The sequence below is a fragment of the Pholis gunnellus genome (assembly GCF_910591455.1).
Source record: "Pholis gunnellus genome assembly, chromosome: 15".
NCBI classification, from domain to species: domain Eukaryota; kingdom Metazoa; phylum Chordata; class Actinopteri; order Perciformes; family Pholidae; genus Pholis; species Pholis gunnellus.
Window position 1 is genome coordinate 12,378,235 of NC_136542.1, and position 17,879 is coordinate 12,396,113.

A 17,879-nucleotide genomic window follows, 5' to 3' on the forward strand; every position below is an offset into this window, starting at 1 on the left:
CGGAAAGGCGGAGCTAGGTGCTTGTTTTTTTCCCTTGCGTAATAACGTCTCCTGACGGTGTACCCGGAGTCACAAAACAAGCGTTCCCCTTCAGCCTCACTATGACCCGCCCCCGCGAACCAGAAACAGGAGATAGTCTGACTGATAGCGCAGAAGAAAGCCAAGCTGGAGCTGCCACGGGAAGTCGGAAGTCTGCAAGAGTCAACGCAGAACAACGCCATTTCACCACCAGTTAAGGGAACAGCAAACTGACGCTACAGGTATGCCGTGTTTATCGGCGATATGTTGTTTATTTCTTGTCGAATGGCCGCTCATCTCATTCTTAGCACAGCTAAGCTCTTTACCCGGGCCTGGGAACGGCCCTCAGGACTTGAACGGAAGAATGAAGCCGCAGACCGGGTCAGAGATTTCAGGAGAGAGGGAGGCTGGGTCAAGACGAGGCCCGTGGGGGCAGACGTCCACGCCTCCATACGGGCTGCGTGTTTGTGAAAGAAATACACTTGGGTGTTTTGTTAACGTTATAGCTGGTCGGTTTCACCCCTGAACACTTCCTATGTAACGTTACTCACAATTGGTTTGGTGGGGGGACGGTAGTACGTGGCGAACGTTAGTTGGCTAGCTTCTACGTTAGCTAGCTCATTCATAACGCTGAGCTCGAGCCACACGCTGAGACTAACTTGGGTGTCGAGAAGCCTTTTTCCCCCTGTATGGATATATCGTTAACAAGAACTATTGTAGCAACTAGGTTAACGTTACTTGTACCGTTAGCTAGCCTCCACTGTTCCAATACACCCTTTTTTTGCTAGTCATGTCGGTGAAGTGAGCCTGTCGTCGACATGTATGCCTCTTGTTTCGCTTTTAAGGTGTATTTGATTGTAGCGTTAATGTGTGTCTTGAGAGTTAGCTAGGCTAACTTAGGCAAGGACGATTAACGCTGTAGCTCGTGTTAGATCAGATCTGCTGTATCTGTGATTGCAGGCTGTATCACCAAGCAGTCTTTTCTTGGTGTAAGAACAGCTGCCATTACGTATCTTGGTCCAATAGTGTGCACAAGGCCGGCGATTAGACATGACCGAGCGTGCTGGGACATTTGGTACTCTACCATTGTGAACTGCCCTTGTTGGATTTTGAGGAGGCTTCCTGGACATCACAGACAAGTTGCGTTGTTGTAACTTAGTTATGGTACTTAAAATAAATGAAACTTGTGTTGCTACCTCTGCAATAAGGTGGTGACTAAAGATATGACCGTCACACTGTGTCCGAATCTGTCAAAACACCTCATGATCCCACTTTTAGAAACTTTGGCTTCAAGAGTCCATAAAGTTATTCCTGAGCTGCTCCTGTCTTTTGGCGTGGTGTCAGTTCTGTCTTGTTGGCATCTTTGTCGATTTCCTTGAGGTCTGTCTGTAGATAAGCTCTAGGGTGTCTTGTTGTACTTGATTCCATACCACAGTCTCAGGTTTCCTTGTTGCGGTCTGACCAGGAAGATCAGACGAGTTTTCCCTTTATAATCAGATGCCCCACTGTGTACTTTGCTCCCTTCTGTTTAGTTTATTACTGTAATACTGATAGTGGTAAATTATTAGATTGTCATCCTTACAGCCCAACTATTCAGACACTCATCTCCCAATTCGCTCACCCATTGCTCTAAACTAGATTATTTTTAACTATCTGTAGTCATTGAAACTTTAAAGATAAATGGTGCTGTTATCGGAGAGTAAATGTAGTTCCATGGTCTTGTTTTGGAATCATTCCTACAATGTATTTGTTACACACATGACCTTTACACTTGCAGAGCAGATAGTTTTTTTGTAAACAAATTATTATTTGATATGACATATTGAATAATTATACACTTTTGAGCCATTTTGCAAAGCACTAGCACCATCATAGTCTACGTGTAGGGTGCCGCATGGACTTGTTCTCAAGTACGGTCTGGACTGCTTTTTGGGCCCGATAGTTATCAGGAGTTTTCTCTCTGTCCTCGTCTGCCAAATCAGGAGGCTTGGCCAAGTGGCTAGATTCCGGGGAGCCAACAGCCCGAGAGGGCTTTGTCCTCTGGGCTCATTTTGATGCTGGGACAGGGCTCCGGCTGCACAAGGAAACTCTTGCACCTTCCACTCTGAGGCCTGGAACTGAAAGAAAGAAAGAAATCAGCCTTCAAAACGTTTACGCCACTTACTCCACCCATATTTAACATGTCAAGAAGCAATGTTGCTTTAAGAATCATTTCGCAGGTTCATTTGGTCGGACATGGGCGTTTCCTGGAACATACAATGAATGTGACGTAACAAAGAACTTTCCGGTTCAGTAGCCACTGAAAGGTAGCAGTTAGAACCGTGTTGCCCAGTTCATCCGTGGTGTGTATGAAGTGCACAGTGTACTATGGCTTCTTTATATCGTTGGTCTTACTTTATAAAACTTTGTCCCAGTTGATTCATTTTTACGTTTTAGACATTATAGTCTTTCTCTCCAGGCCACTGAAAGGCTCCTTTGTTCTTGGCATGCAGCTCATTGGCCTTAGTGTGTGTTGTCATTGTAATATGACACACTTTCCAACGAAGTAAACTGCAGAAGATAAGACAATATTTTCATGATGGTATATGTTTTGACTCTGCTTAGTTTCCACTCTGCTCTATAAGCCAACTGCTAGTCACATACTTTAGTATGAGTTACCCCCGGCGTAGCCTATGGAGTGTGAAGGAATGCGTGCTCTGTGATACAGATGCCATACAAACACCTCAGAAGAAGTGTTAGCATTGAATGTATAAAGAAAAATAAACATTTAGTAAACTAGTAAGATCAGCCAATCCCATGTGTTCATGAGCTCTTCAAAAAACGGCTTACTCTTTTTTTTCAGAGTAAAATGTGTCAAATATGAAACATTAAAACAGGTCTGGTACATTTTTGTGTGTTGTGGAAGATGTAATTGGAGGTTTTTTGAGATGGTAGTGAAACAGGGTCAACATTAGACTATAAAGCTAAGTCTGTCAGTCCTCAGGAAGCCCTGCAGTGGAAAGTTATTCTTAAATGTATTATCATGGGTAATCTGCTTAATCCAAATGACTAAAGAGGTCTGGTCTACGACGCCGACTCCTACACTATATTACTGCCACAGATCCGAGGTATAGGATGGGATTGTGCAGCACTTCAGGTCACTCACTGTCGGTGCCACTCACATTGTTGACAACACAACGCTGCTGTCGTAACCCAGGGCTTGAATTGTCCCAGTTTTTCAAAAACAGTGCTTTTGTTTTTGTAATAAGTGCATAAGTTTGCTCAAGGCATTGCTGTTTGTAAGTTTGCAAGGCATTCTCTCCAGATGCAATAATGTTTAGAAAGAGATCTATTTATTTTACAAGAATTCTTGGCTCTATTATTGACTTTGTCTCTTCAAACATCGCAGCAACACCGTAGTGATTTTTGATATGCTCCGGTGAAAAAGATGGGGCATAACGGAGGGAAATCAAGAGAACTGAAGGCTCCCTGTTTGAACATTTTTAGCAGTGTTGACATTTGTCTAAGACTAATCGGATAACTTGTCTGAGTAGTCACATGAATTGATATACCTATACAGTCCACTTTATCTTAGCAGCTGTCTCCTTAGGGTCATTTATTACAGTTGGTTTGGTTTATAGTGGCTTCTAATGATTCATTGTGTCTCTTACATTCTTACTGCGTAGCATTGAAGAGACAAACATTAGCTTGGGTAGATGCTAATTTGATTAAGTCTCAGGACCTCTTTACTCTGTTTGCCTGCAATGGAAGAAGAACCCCCCCCCCCATGGCTTGATGTAGGCAGGGGTTAAACTACAGCTGCAGCAGACCTCATCGGGTGACACTTACATGTGTATTTTTGCCTCTTGCAAATCCATCTTATGAGTTTCAAATACCACCATATCGTCTCCATGGGGGCTTAAGGAGGGAAGTGAAAGTCATCTTCTTTTTAGTCTCTCTGATGTTGTTGACCTATATTGTCCCCTGTTAAACCAAGTTTTCGATCTGGCTCTCACCAAGCTGTGTGCAGAGTACACACATCTTATTGTACATGAATCCATATAAAGTTGTGGAATTTAAGCTGTCTCGCTGGGGTGGTGTAATCTAATTGGATCATGTCACTAAGAGAGGACAGGGTATCAGTGAGAGTCCTTTCATTCACACCCTCTCAACACCATTAGTGGACTAACACCTCCACCTCTCATATGTCATGCTTTCACCAGTTCATCCATAGCAAATAGATACATGTTCTGTTCTTGTGATCTATGGATTTGAGCAGCCTCTGCCTCTTGCCTTTGTTGGCAGAAGCATTACCTTAATATCATACATTAAATATGTGGAAGATATTGGCAGATGCCAGACTGTGTTGACTGTTTGCCAAGTGGCCTACATTTTTTTTTTTCTTTCTTTTGTCTTCAGAATGGCGCTGGATATCTACGACTCTCAGTACCTGCTGATCCTGGCCCCTTCCCTGGTCATTGCCCTCATGTTCCTCTTCTTCTGGCTCTTCATGAAGGAAACCTCTTACGATGAGGTTCTGGCCAGGCAGAAACGCGACCTCAAGCTACCACCATCCAAGCCAGAAACCCGGAAGAAGAATGAAAAGAAGAAGAGCAAGAAGAAGGAGAGTGCCAGCGGAGGAGGAGGCGGCGGCGGCGGCGGAGGTGGAGGTGGAGGAGAGTCAGAAGAGGATCTTCGGGATTTTGATGTTGCTGATGGCGCCAACGGCTCCACTCTGGAGGTAGAGGAGGAACCTGCACCAGTAGCTACACCAGATCCTGCTCCACCGTCACCAAGTCCCAATGTGCCTGTTTCAGTGTCGCCTGAGGCACCTACTGGTCTGAGGGAGAGAAAGAAGAAGGAGAAAAAGGCTGCCAGAGCTGCAGCAGCAGCAGCTGCTGCTGCCGCCGCCGCCGCTGCTGCAGCAGCTCCTTCTGAGGAGCCTGAAGTGAACGGCTCACAGGCGGTCAGTCGCAAAGCAGAGCAACCTTCCTCCCCTCAGATTGAGGTTCAGGTCCAGGTCCAATCCGCTCAGGCTCCTGTTCAGGCTCAGACACCTCCCCAGATCTCTGGGAAGAAAAAGGAGAAGAAGAAACAAAAAGCAGAGCCTGGTGAGTAGCTAATGGTGCAGTTAAAAGTGGGTTTGCCACATAGCAATTTCCATCTTTTCCATGAGACTAACAATTCAATGAATTTCTCCTAAGTTGCAGTGAATGACCAGCAGCCAGAGGTTATAGCTGAGCAGCATCCAGCTCCAGTCAAGAAGGAGGCCCCTATTATGTCTGAAACCAGAGTTATGGACGGTGCAACCCCAGCAGCTACCAGTGGCAAGAAGAAGAACTCCGCCAAGAAGCAGAAGACCGAGCATACTAATGGTGATGCAGCGGACCCACATGCTACATTTGTTTTTAAATATGAGGGCTTGCACACAAACCAAAGCCTAAACTTGTCACCTTGTAAATCCAGTAGATGAAGCCCATGTTCTGGTTGACAATGCAACTCCTGCCAACCACCAAGCGGGCCATAACGATGATGTGCCATCCAAAGGGAGTGGCAAGAAGCAGAAGAATGGGACTGAAAAAGGCAAGAAAAAAACCCCAGTCTGAACAAAGTGTTTGCTTCTTTTTTCATATATACTCTCCAGCCATACAATAATGTGCTAAATTGCATTCCCTATCTTGTGTGTTTTTAACAGAGAACACGGAGGTGAAGCTGAAGGAGCTGCTGTCTGGTCTGTCCTGCCTGCCTCTGTCAGAGGCCGAGGCTGTCAGCGTGATGGTTCTCCTCCGGGAGAAGAGCCCCAATGCATTGGATGCCTGGCACAAAGTGAGAGATTAATAAATGTTACATTTGGTATTTGTAGCTGGACTTTTTTTAACGTTATGTTTCTCACCACCAGTCTGCAGCTAGGCCTGACCCAGCTGCACAGGAACGAGAGAGACTTCTTACAACTCTGCAGGAGGAGGCTTCCATTGCAAAGGACAAAGTGAAACAGCTTAGCCAGGTCTGGATTCCTACGTTCTACGTGATGTGATAAATCATTTAATTCCCAATGTATTGTTTGTAGAGAGTAATTCCATTTGTTTCAGCGAAGAGCTTCATATGCCGTCTTACTTCTGTGCTTTAGGAGCTTCAGGTTGAGAAGCAAAAGACGGGCCGGGTGGAGGCCGTGATGAGAGATCAACGTGCCGCCATGGAGAAAGAACTGGGCAGCATGCAAGGCAAAGCACAGGGAAGCTACCAGGATCTTCAGACCATGCAAATAAAGGTTTGCAACAGTACAGTTATTACATTATATTAGACAACGCTCTATTATCAATACTGTGGGGGGGGGAAATGTGAAGGAACCCAGACCTCTTTTGGCCTTCTTCTCAAGGCTTAAACCTCTTGTTTATGTGTAGTTCCAGCAGGTGAGGGAGCAGCTGGAAAGCCAGATCACTCGGCTGCAGCAGGAGAACGGCATCCTGAGGGACGCAGTCAGCTCTGCCACCAACCAGATGGAGAGCAAGTCAGTGTTGCACTACAATAGACAATACCCTACTGGTCATGCTGTCTAGAGTGTCATAAATGTCTCATCTGCTCATCTTGGTGAAACAGTCCTAGGGATTCTATTCATATTAGAATGTCAGATCGTCTATGCATTTTAGCTCAGATCTGAACATTATCCTCCGTCTCTTCTGCCTGTGTTGCTCACATTCAAAGATCCATCTGTATGCACAGTAACAGCATATGAAATGCCCCATACAGGCTATTTGTAGTTTAATTCATCAACAACATCCCACAATAATGCCCCCATTAACCATTTTCACGTCACTCATTTGTGCTTGTGTGCGTTTCTTCCTTGATAGGAATTCAGCAGAGCTGAACAAGCTGCGTTCTGAGTACAGCGGTCTGATGAAAGAGCTGGCAGACAACAACAGCAAGCTGCAGCAGGAGGAGCACCAGAGGAAGTCACTGGAGGTCAACTACAAGCAGAATGTGTCCCAGCTGGAGGTACACTAATCCAGATGCACAATATGTTTATTTAGCCTGTGCTTCAGTTTCCCCAGCCGAGAGATGAAAATGAACTGAGCCGTGCAAAACCTGGGCCATGCCGCACGGCTTCAGATCTGATTAGCCGGGTGTGGAAGCATTACCAAGGAAATGGGAGGAGGTTGTAGTGTAAATCCTGGGGTGGGAGATGTGTGGGAAACAGAACCTGGGTTGGGAGGATTGTGTTTGCTTGGGAAGCTAGAACGTTTGAGGCTTTTGTGCTGTGTATAAACACTTTCCTGTGAGACACCGAGAGCAGCCTTTCCTGTCCTTTCATTGTCCACAATCAAAGGCGGAAGTTTTAAGTTGCTGGCTTTACACAGAAGACTCTGCAAAGAACCTGGGAGCCATGCCGAGAGTTGATATTTTGATGACAGAAATCCGTTTTTCTTTATTGCACAAACTACAAAATACAATTCTAACGTGGACAGGATGTTTTGTAATGTGGACTTGCCCGTAACTTAGTTTGGCAGATCCAAAGTTGTGTTTGAATTCTTGAGGAAAAAGAGACAATAACAGGCTCGTAGAAATCCAGATGACCTTAATGCAAATCAACCAGTGAGAGGGAAGAAGATTGGTGGGTGTCATTTGTTAGTTTACCTGAGGTTGTGTGGCGGTACAGCACTTGTGTGTTATAATTTGTTGGAGAATAGTGATCGTCAAATTGGATATATCTCTCCATCCCCAGGCCCAACTGCAGGATACTAAGAGACGTTGGGAAGAACTGCAGAATTTCCTCCACAATGTCAATGCTGAGAGAGAGAAACTCCAGGCCTCAAATAAAGGTGAGCAAATACATCACAGTGATCCTATAACCTAATGTTTCCACTATATTGAAGTGAATCGACAGGCTACTTTCAGCAGCTGATTGTCTGTCTGTGTCTGTGTGGCTGCAGAGCTTCACAGCCAGCTTGTGTCAGTGGAGACGGAGATGAACAACAAGAACAAGGAGATCCAGACCCTACACGGCAATCTGACTGAAAACATGCTTTCCAAGGATCGGCTGGAGCAGAGAGTGATGGAGCTTATGGAGATGTCCCAGCACAGTATGCCTGATGACACGCTGCAAGTCCGGGTTCAGGTGAGCAACATCCTACACAATGATGTTACAGTACGTCTTTGCTTGTATTAGATCCAATTATATGTGTGTGTGTGTGTGTTTAACAGGACCTTATGAATGAAAACAACGGTCTTCAGGTTCAGAGTGAGACCCTGCAAGTCCAAAATGAGACACTGCAGGCCCAGATCTCTTCACAGGTAAATGGATCAACCTCATTTATCTGTTTGATAAGAAAAAGATGCCAGCCTGCCTTACAATGTGTGTGTGTAGGCTAATAAGATTTGTTTTTTTCTCATTTAGGTCACCCATGTCTCTCACATGGAGGAGCTTCAGAAGCTGTGAGAAACAATTTTGATGTTTTCAGACATAGCGACTGCATTACGAGTGAAACCGTTTCTCATGTGCTCTCCCAACTCTTCCCCTGCTCTCTTCAGATTGGCTGATAAGGAGTTGCAGAGAAAGAGTCTGGAGGATTCTCTAAATGCTGAGAGGAGCAGTGGGGCCGGTAGAGAAACCAACATGCAGGTATAGTCACCATCTACAGCTTCCTACACTAACACGGCATTGGTTCATTAGTCTGCTGGAATTCAGTGAACCATGTTCTAGGCCTCTCGTTGTGTTGAGAGGGAATATGGATTGAAGACCATGTGCACCATCCTGCTAGAAACGGGGCATGTTGGTTCACATTTGCAGATATTTTGAGTGGCATTGCCAAACGGATATCATTTATTTCACAGCTTTATAAACCTAAGACATGATTTTAGAGTGCTGTGTCATTGCTCAAACTAATGCACTGTCGTCTCTCTTTCCTGTTTGTTCACCTGCAGGCCTTGCACAATGACAACATGTCCCTAAAGGCAGAGGTTCACAATCTGCAGGCACTGATTTCTGATCAGGTTAGTCGTGTACCCGTTACCTTGTTTTTCCAAATACAAAAGGCTGGTATGCATTTGTGCATTCTTCTGGTTGACACACCCTCTCTGTTTGACTCTCCCCATGCAGACTGCCTCCCAACTGGCTTTGGACCAGTTCCAGAAGAGGTGTGTGTGTGTGTGTGTGTGTGTGTGTGTGTGTGTGTGTGTGTGTGTGGAACACTGGAACATATTTTGAATGGTTTAGCTGGTTAGGCTTGTTACTAATTAGTCCGAATGAATATCTGAATTACTTTCTAAAACATTGCCTCCTACCCAGTGTCCGAGAGAAGGACGACAACATGAAAACCATAGAGGACCTGCTCGAGAAGGGGCTGATTGAAGTGGCCAACAAGGAAGAAGAGCTCAAGGTGTTTGTTTTTCTCTTGTGCTGCCTCACACTCATTTAACTGACATCAGCATGCTTTAAGGCACTCTGCATTTTACTTCTTGCCTTGTAATCACAAACCCTAATGGGCAAAAATCTTTAAGTCATTTCTGTCCCTGATGCAGGCTGTAAGAGAAGAAAATGAGGCACTAAAAGAAGAAACCGAGGCCCTGAAGAGAGAGACAGCAGAACAGGCGAGTTGTCTTAAAATCTTCACTGAAAGGAGTTTCTGGTTTTCCACAACTTATTTTGTACTCATTTCTTTTTGAATTGTCTTCTCCACCAATCACAGGGATCATCAGAGTCCATAGTGGAAGAACTCCAGATAATGTAAGAGCAATCAAGTTGACTTTTGGAATCATGTCAATGTAATGGTACATAATCGTATGATCACCCAACCCCACCCACACAGACACTTAACTTTCGTTTCCTTAATGTCTGTCAGCGAGCGGCAGCAGCTTTGCCAACTAGCTGGTTCATCTCAAGTCATAAGTACATGTTATGAGACCAATGGCCATTACTTACTCTACTGTAAGCATTTCAAAGCAAATTCCTCCTGACACTCCAGGCCGCTCCCTATACACACCCCTGATAGTAATTGTCCACTAGCACGACAGGCTGAGTATTGTTAAATGTCCTCTTGCAGGGGGTAGCATTATATTTGTAATCGGCAGATTCTGTGTGACGTCAAACTGTTCTGTATGATGAACCGTTGCTCACTTTGCTTTATAGGGTCAAAGAGAAGGATGTGATGCTAAAATCAATGGAGGAGAGTCTACAGACGGCACAAGACAGCAGCTCTACCAGAGAGAAGACCGTAGAGGTGCGGGCCTTTCTGTATTAATAAAGTACTGGGTTTGCATTTTGAAGCGTTTCCCTTGTTTTTGTTCATGTTGTCCTACTTTGAGCTCTTGTCTGAGACGGGTTTTTGTCTCTCAGGCTCTGGAGCAGCAGTTGGCTGCCCTGCAGGCGGAGATGGAGCAGCTGAGACAGAGGGAGACGCCAGACGAGCTGACCCGTACCCAGCTCCTAGAACTCCAGGCTCTGTAAGTTAACCCCCACACTTCAACATGTAGTCCTCTAGCGTTGCCTCGCAAATCAGACTAATGATGAGCACATCTGACCCGCAGGCTAGCGGCGAAGGACCATGACATCCAGATGCTGCAGGCTGAGCTGGAGGCAAGAACTAAGGAGCTGAGTGAGAAGGTGGAGCAGGTCCATCAACAGGTGAGGAACAAAGAACCGCTCACTCATTGGAAGTGTGGCATGTTTTATGGTTGGATGGTTAACATAGGAGAACACATTTTGTTGGAGGAAGTTAGTTCTTTTGGCTAGTGACTCAGAAAAGACCAAAGAGTTCATGGTTGAATTGTTCTTAAATTTCCTCTTTTTTTCTATGAGAGTAATGAAGAGATAAAATCCTCATTCCTTCATCGTTTTAATTGAGTCTTTTTCCCTCCAAATAGCTGTCTCACGCTGCAGTGCCAAGCCCAGAGCTTCTTACAGCGTGAGTAATGTTACGATAAAGTACATCTTTCCCACATGTTTTCATTTTAAAAGGCCCTTTGACTACACAAGAATTCATAATGAGATGTTATACATATGTCCTTGTTGTTGTCTACCAGGTTGTCAGAGAAGGAGAAGCAGGTCTCAGATCTGCAGGGTGAGCTGGCCGAGCTGAGGGACTCCCTGGAGCTTCATAGGAAGAAGAACAACGTAGGTTTCCTGCAGCGATTACCTGAACTGTGTAACACCAATAGCTGCTCTGGTCTAGCCCTGCAAGACATCACCCCCTCCCTTTGTGTGGTATCCTAACCCCCCCCCCCCCCCCCCCCCCCCCCCCCACACACTGGAGTTGCACACTGCGTACATGCATCCATACTGCCTTTTTTTCCACTTAGTCACACTTGTTTTTCTTTTTGTTCATTTAATAACAAATGGAAAGCTTTCTCTCGCTGCGGTTGTATTCTCAACACGATTGTACACATTAGTACAGATGTCTATTTTGATTTGGATTGCTGACGCTGCGTGTTGCATAACAGGGCTTCTAGCCTACTCTTGTTATGCTCTCTATTGGCCTTGACTGTTTCGGCCTGCTTGTCGGTGCTTGTTGGTGATTCAGAGCATTAGAAACTCACCTACCTAAGCATATATATATTTGGACTTTGTTTTTACATTTTTGTATCTACCGTGTATATCTTCAGACATTACCTTATTTTAAATAGAAACTACTCCCAGAACATTGTTACAATACATATCTTGCGTATTGCGTACTTTTACCCACACAAGGTGCGAGACTGGGACTCTCGAGGCTATTTGCATTCTTATTTTTAGCTGTTGGTGAAAAGCTGAGTGTAGCGATCTTAAAATGAGAAATGCATCCGGTTTGTTCTGTTACTTTACCAGTGTTGTGTGAAGGGTCACTGAATGCATTTTTCCTGAGGCTGAACTGAAGGTAGTATCTCTCTGGAACTGATCAAAACAGGAGCTTCGGGAGAAAAACTGGAGTGCAATGGAAGCTCTGTCAGCCACCGAGTCCATGCTTCAAGGGAAACTCAGCAAAGCTGTCAAGGTTCGACACCCCACTTCAGTCTCCTTCACTCTAGTTCCAATCTGATGCATCCCCCTGAGATTTTTTTTTTTTTGCCATAATTGACCCAGTGAGAATTTTTTTTTTCTTTTTTTTTTTTTTGCCACCATCCATAACAAAGCTGCATACTCATTTACCTCACTGTCCCCTCTGTTGTTTGCCGTGAATTGGCTTTGTGTTGAGCTGTTGATCTAAGCTACTCCCCTTTTTAAATCTCAGGCTTTACGAACTCAACAAATATAAGTTCTAGGCTGTAAGCTCTGAAATATATAGAAGACTTCCCACAGCTCAGACTAATGCTAGGAAATGAGTGTGCAGTGACCTAGAGATTGTTTCACTAGATGCCATTAGATTGAGATTCATGGTAATCTTTTTTGCCGCTTCCTGTCTTTCTGTCATGTGACTCATTTCTAGCATGTTTTCCCCCCATTCTGCTTTCTCAATATCACCAGTTAATCGATGAAAATCTGTTTAATTCACTTTGACTTTAATGTGGTTTATTCTTTTTGAAGGAAATGTGATCATTCAAACCTTTTTTTTTTTTTGAATGAACATGCAACAGTGGCCTTCTGTTTTTTGTTTTTTTAATGCTCCGTTTTCACGACTGAAAGATCTTTTTGTAAGAACGTGAAGCGTGATCTACACCGTAGTTCTTGTAGCTGCAGATCCTAGACATAGAGTGGGCTACCAGATAGCCGGTCTATTTACAGTTCAGTGAGTGTATATTTTTGCCCTCCTCTCCCTACATTAGGGAAGGTACACGCTGAACCATCGGCACAGCTGCTGCTCCTCTGCCATTTGAGTACAGTAGAAAGCACCTTCACAGAGCTGAGCCAGGGAGTTCCTTGGCAGCTGCTTTGTACTGTCAGTGCACGCCGGCTGTATTCAACTCTATACAGTCGTCTCAGAGCTGCCTTTGACACGCTGTGTTAATGTGAATAGTGGTTGGAGTGCCAGCTGGCTTGTGCTTGGCATACGTTCTCCCTTCAGGCCTCAGAGTGACAGTGCATGAGGCTTGCTTATTGTGGGAGGACTGATAGCTACCTTCTTATTTATTGAAGACTTTCAAGGTACTTTGTACAATTTCATGAAAGCAGATTGATGTATTTGTGGTTAAAGGAGGACTGAAGCATGTGATGTGCTCTGAATCCGAGGTTGCTGACACTTGGTGGAGGCGTGGCCTGTTGAACGATGCTGAGGTTTTCTCGGGCTAATTGAAAGTAGGAGCGAGACAGCGTTTATCCTAATGCTGTAAAATTCTAATTTAGGATTGTTAACTGAATCATTCCTGTGACATTGATTGGAGCGGCTCGATGGATGAATATCATGGAGAGTAGAAGGAAAAGCGCTTGTCATATCTCTCTCTGATGACCACTGGACCTCGTCTTCGAAGAGACTCAACTATTTGAACAGTCGGTGCTCAATCTCTCCTCCTCTCTCTTTTTCTATCTCCTTGTAGGAGAACCAGACGGCTCTGGCAGAGTGTCAGGCCGAGTGTCGAGAAGTTCTGCACAGATCTCTGCCCCATGTGCCTCTGCCCAGTGAGCAGGTATGTTTAGTATTAGATGTTGAACTCCATGCAAATCTAACTCCGTGTTACTTCTCACCCTGTGTCATGATGTCCCGCTTTACTCTTGATCTCTTCTTTTCACCAGAACCATCAGGAGTGGCTCCACAGTTTTGAGGGGGCAGTAGCTGAATGCTCAGCTGCGCAATCCACCCCTGCATCAGGGGACTCTATGGTAAATAAAGTGGAAATGTAAATTTGAACATCTTTCCTCTGAAACTGAAGAGATCTTTAGCAACAAATACTTCACTCTCTCTCTCACACTAGGGACTGGTTGAGAAGATAAAAGAAGCTGAGGAAACCCAAAGGGTTCTACAGAAGGACTGTGAGACGTACAAGAAGGTGTTGGCGGAGACGGTGAGATGAGGTTTTTAACGTTTGTGCTTCTAAAGCGGTGTCTGTTGCCAAAACTGAGCCGTCATTCCTGCTGCCTCCACAGGAGGGCATCCTGCAGCGCCTCCAGAACAGCGTGGAGCAGGAGGAGTCTCGCTGGAGGGGGAAGCTGGAGCTATCACAGGGAGAGCTCGGAGAGGTATGTGTTCAGGTTCAGCAGGAACCAACTCCCAGATTGAATACCAAAACACTGACTATTGCACAGTGTGCTCAATTCATTGCATCATTCTTCTCTCTTCCCTTAGATGAGCCTGAAAGTCACAGCTCTGGAGCAAGAGATCGAGAGACTAACTGATGGAGCAGAGTTGGAAAATGTCAGTCCACTTAAAACACAGTTCTTTTTCTTTCTTTTTTTTAACGTGTTATTTATAGTTTCTTTAAAAGAAAAACACCACATAGTGTAAGTGCAGCTGGATTTTCTGAGCCCTGCGGTTGTCATTTCCTAAGCCCTTCTGAATTCTCCTTCACATCTTACCTAGACCTCATGATGTGATGAGGTCAAGGAAAAGCTTAACACACTCGCATTTTTTCTAAGACTTATTGTAATTCAAACATTCTGCCATATTAACTCGTGTTTGTCTCGGTCGTGAGTAACTCTGAACCTCTGTTGTGCTTTGCAGCTGAGAAGAGAAAAGCAGCACTTGGAGTCTGAGTTGGAGAGAGCGGAGCGCGAGAGTGCCACCTATGTAACAGAAGTCAGAGAGGTGAGCAGAAACACGACTCCTCCACCTTTTGTGATCCTCCGTCACGTCATAAGAGAACGCGCTCCATTGTGTTCATGTTCACGGCATGTTTTGTGACATCCTGTTTATTTGGGGCATATGAAATCACTCGACACGGACACTAAACATTGTCGAACTGGAAGCACACACAATCTTCACACAGTCGGCTCTTGCAGTGACTTGGTTACACCGCTCAACAGACTAACTTAATAGACCGCTCTTGGTCATTTACAGTCATGCACAACAGGATCCTGTGCTTTATTTATCACGACACGGCTCTGCTTAATAGTCGGAGCTTTCCCTGCGTACACTGTGTGCTGGTAGTGACTCCCATTAAACACATAATCTCAAACTTAATTTCAGCTCAAAGATCTGTTGACTGAATTGCAGACCAGACTCGATGGCTCATATACAGAGGCTGTCAGACAGAATGAGGAGCTGACTTTGGTAAGCGTGGCTCACCCTCCAGCTAGAGCTCCTTTTTTAAACCTTTCCCTTATTGCACTCGACAGTGGCTCTACACTGACTGCTACAACATGGGGCTCTCCATCTTCTGCTTGTGCGGGTCATCGTCCATAACCTCCGTGAACTTACTCTCCCCGTAACTTCAAGAGTGTGTTCTCTTATTTTAGGAGCCAGAACACTTTGTAAAGTAGCAAACATCAGAGGTTGAGAGTGATGACTCGCCTTCACACTCTGTGGTACTTACAAGACTAACTCTTCCTTCTTTATACTGGCACTCCAATTCATCTCACTTTGACTTGTCAGGCATCTAACAAATGGCTTACTAGTCAACTTGCCTTCCTTCTACAGAGTCCAGAAACGGGCTTCATTTTGCCGATCGTCTGCTTTCATTTGACTCCACACTCTGAACTGCACACTATTAAACCCTCTTCAGCCTTCTCACAAACCATGTCTGTCTGTCTGTTAGTCTCATTCTGTGTTTGTTTTTTTGTGAAGTGCTAGTCGTCTTTAGATTAGTGACGAAATATTGGCTGTGTTCGGACCGACGATGGCACCATCAGAAATGTAGCCTCCTGATTTAATTGCGAGGTCAACAGAAACGACACAGGGTTGCCAAACTTTTGCTTTCATTACTACAGTGTCCGGTTTGTGTTTGTAAGGTGAATGATGTCATTTAACTCTTCACAATGACTGCAGTGGTGATAACTTTATAGAGTTGATCCTGTTACATGACCCTACTATGGCATCTGAAATGCCTTTTTTAAAACATGAATGTATTTCTCAAACTGGACTTCCGGGATGGCGAGTCATCCTCTCGCCTGTACCTTTTAGCAACATGTCCACACCAATCGACCAAATCATGACCCAGTTATTACTTATGTACATAATCCACAGACCTTGTTGAAACTCACAATATGTATTTTTGATTTTGGGGTGACCTGTCTCTTTAATTCTGACAGAAGGCTCTGACTAAATGTTCTTTGTACATATGAAATGGTACATGTATAACGGGATTCACAGGTGAGACTGGGGAGGCTGTAATGTGCTGTACAGCATGTGCTAAGTGTCTGTTTTGATTCCAGCTGAAAGCCCAGCTCACCAAGACTCTGTCCAAGCTGGAGACCGAAGAGAATGAGAGGCAAAAGGTGGCTGGTGACCTGTCTACGGTAAGAATACTTGTTTATATTTGATGAAACTGTTATGATACACTGCTGATATGAGTCCAACTCCAGGCCACGTTGTAAACGAGTTATCGTGGTTATCTTTTTCCCAGGCCCAGCAGTCTCTTGATCTGATCCAGGGGGAGCTCTCGAAGGTGACGGACAACGCTGGTGACCTGATAGAGAATAGCAGCCTGTCGTCACAGAGAGTAAGAGCCGGCGGCAGTGCGGGTGTTGTAACAGTTGGTGGTGTATTTATCTTTGCATGTATGGTAGTAAGGTGGTCACACTGAGCCCTAAACCCGCTGTTGTGTCTCTTGACAGGAAGAGATTGACAGAAAGGAGAAGATGGCTGCAGGACTGAACCAAACCGTCAAAGAACTGCAGCAGCTGCTACAAGGCGTCAGCCGGCAACTCACCAAGAGACAGGAGGGGGTAAGGCCTGTTACTGTGCTGTTCTCACAGCCCAATAGAACCTCGTGTCATAGGCTCTCCACTCACAACCGTGTATCTGAACAATATACATGTTGTGCTTTCCTCCAGGAGGCTGACCTGCCCAAGGTATAGTGAGAGGAGGACAGACGCCCACGCAGCCATCCTGACTGCACTACAGAGACCACCTTTGACCTTTTGGTCTCATCACTACCACCGTCACACATACTGTCACACCCAGCCGTCCCCTTTTCCCAACCACCTTCACCTCCACCTGTACTAGAGGCAGCCGCCAGCTGCCTCTGGCCGCGGCGCTGGCAAACCACTCATATTCTCATTGTTGGCCGTAAGGGAGCAGGTAGAGGTTACTGTTAATTCCAAACACTCCAGACACTGTACCAAAACACACTACTCCACTCCCACCACATTCCTCTTTTTCAGCAGCATCGCCAGTTAATTTTTATTCTTAACTTAAAAGTGACATCCAATATATTTTTAAACTGTGTGGCAACCATTCCTCTGTTTAAAAACACCTTTTTTTGTTTTACAATGACCTCCTTTTTGAATACTACAGTAGTATTTGTTGTTATTTGTCAAGAGAGGGCAGTGATACAAATTTCCAACTTTGTGGTTTCAGTCCTTTTTTTTTTCTTAACTTAAAGGTATGTATTGTTTCAATGTATCAGTTAGGACCTGCTGAAATACACTATGTTGTTGCTCTGTTTGCCTCCTGACCAGAAAACTATCTCAAACTGTGGATCATTGTGCATTCATGAATTCATAGCTCCGTGCATACCGTGGCTCAGTATTGGGTGGGAGAAGGGAGGTCAAAAGGGGTCTCGGCATATCAGACGGGTCACTACGTGACTAACTATGGAGATGCATGGACATATTGTAGTCAGGTTTGTACTGCAGCTCCAGAGAGAAGTAAGCTGTGAGAAGAGAAGGCCAGGTCAACAGTGTAGAGGTTTTTAATCCTTCTGCAACTACTCTAGGAATAAGCGTCCCATATCATTTGTAATCGACACTCGCTATATTGTTGCTAAGTTCATTAACACTGAAGATTTTGTTCTTTTTGTAACCGGCGATGTTAATAAAAGGGATGCTTGATGAGTCTGACCTGCATCCTGTGTTTAATCTTTCTCCTCCGCTGCACTTCTCT

General features: G+C 44.9%; 1 protein-coding gene across 6 annotated transcripts; it reads left to right on the forward strand.

The window, feature by feature from the left end:
- Window positions 1–122: 122 nt before the first annotated feature.
- On the forward strand, window positions 123–17,836 carry ktn1 (kinectin 1). 6 transcript variants are annotated; one of them, XM_079174489.1, is made up of 36 exons: window positions 123–260; window positions 4,417–5,108; window positions 5,202–5,372; window positions 5,464–5,580; window positions 5,693–5,823; window positions 5,897–6,001; window positions 6,125–6,265; window positions 6,399–6,505; window positions 6,846–6,990; window positions 7,718–7,814; window positions 7,926–8,110; window positions 8,197–8,286; window positions 8,390–8,427; window positions 8,524–8,614; window positions 8,917–8,985; window positions 9,092–9,129; window positions 9,281–9,371; window positions 9,514–9,582; window positions 9,681–9,718; window positions 10,121–10,211; window positions 10,328–10,434; window positions 10,519–10,615; window positions 10,855–10,895; window positions 11,014–11,104; window positions 11,874–11,960; window positions 13,438–13,527; window positions 13,634–13,720; window positions 13,813–13,902; window positions 13,985–14,077; window positions 14,184–14,252; window positions 14,559–14,642; window positions 15,024–15,107; window positions 16,208–16,291; window positions 16,399–16,494; window positions 16,610–16,720; window positions 16,829–17,836. In XM_079174489.1, exons 2-36 carry the CDS (start codon window positions 4,418–4,420, stop codon window positions 16,850–16,852), a joined length of 3,840 nt encoding a protein of 1,279 aa, XP_079030615.1. In that variant the 5' UTR covers window positions 123–260; window position 4,417; the 3' UTR covers window positions 16,853–17,836. The 6 variants fall into 6 exon arrangements, with proteins under 6 accessions (XP_079030615.1, XP_079030616.1, XP_079030617.1 ...); XM_079174490.1 differs by having other exon boundaries at window positions 5,467–5,580; XM_079174491.1 differs by having other exon boundaries at window positions 5,208–5,372.
- The last annotated feature ends 43 nt before the right edge of the window (window positions 17,837–17,879 follow it).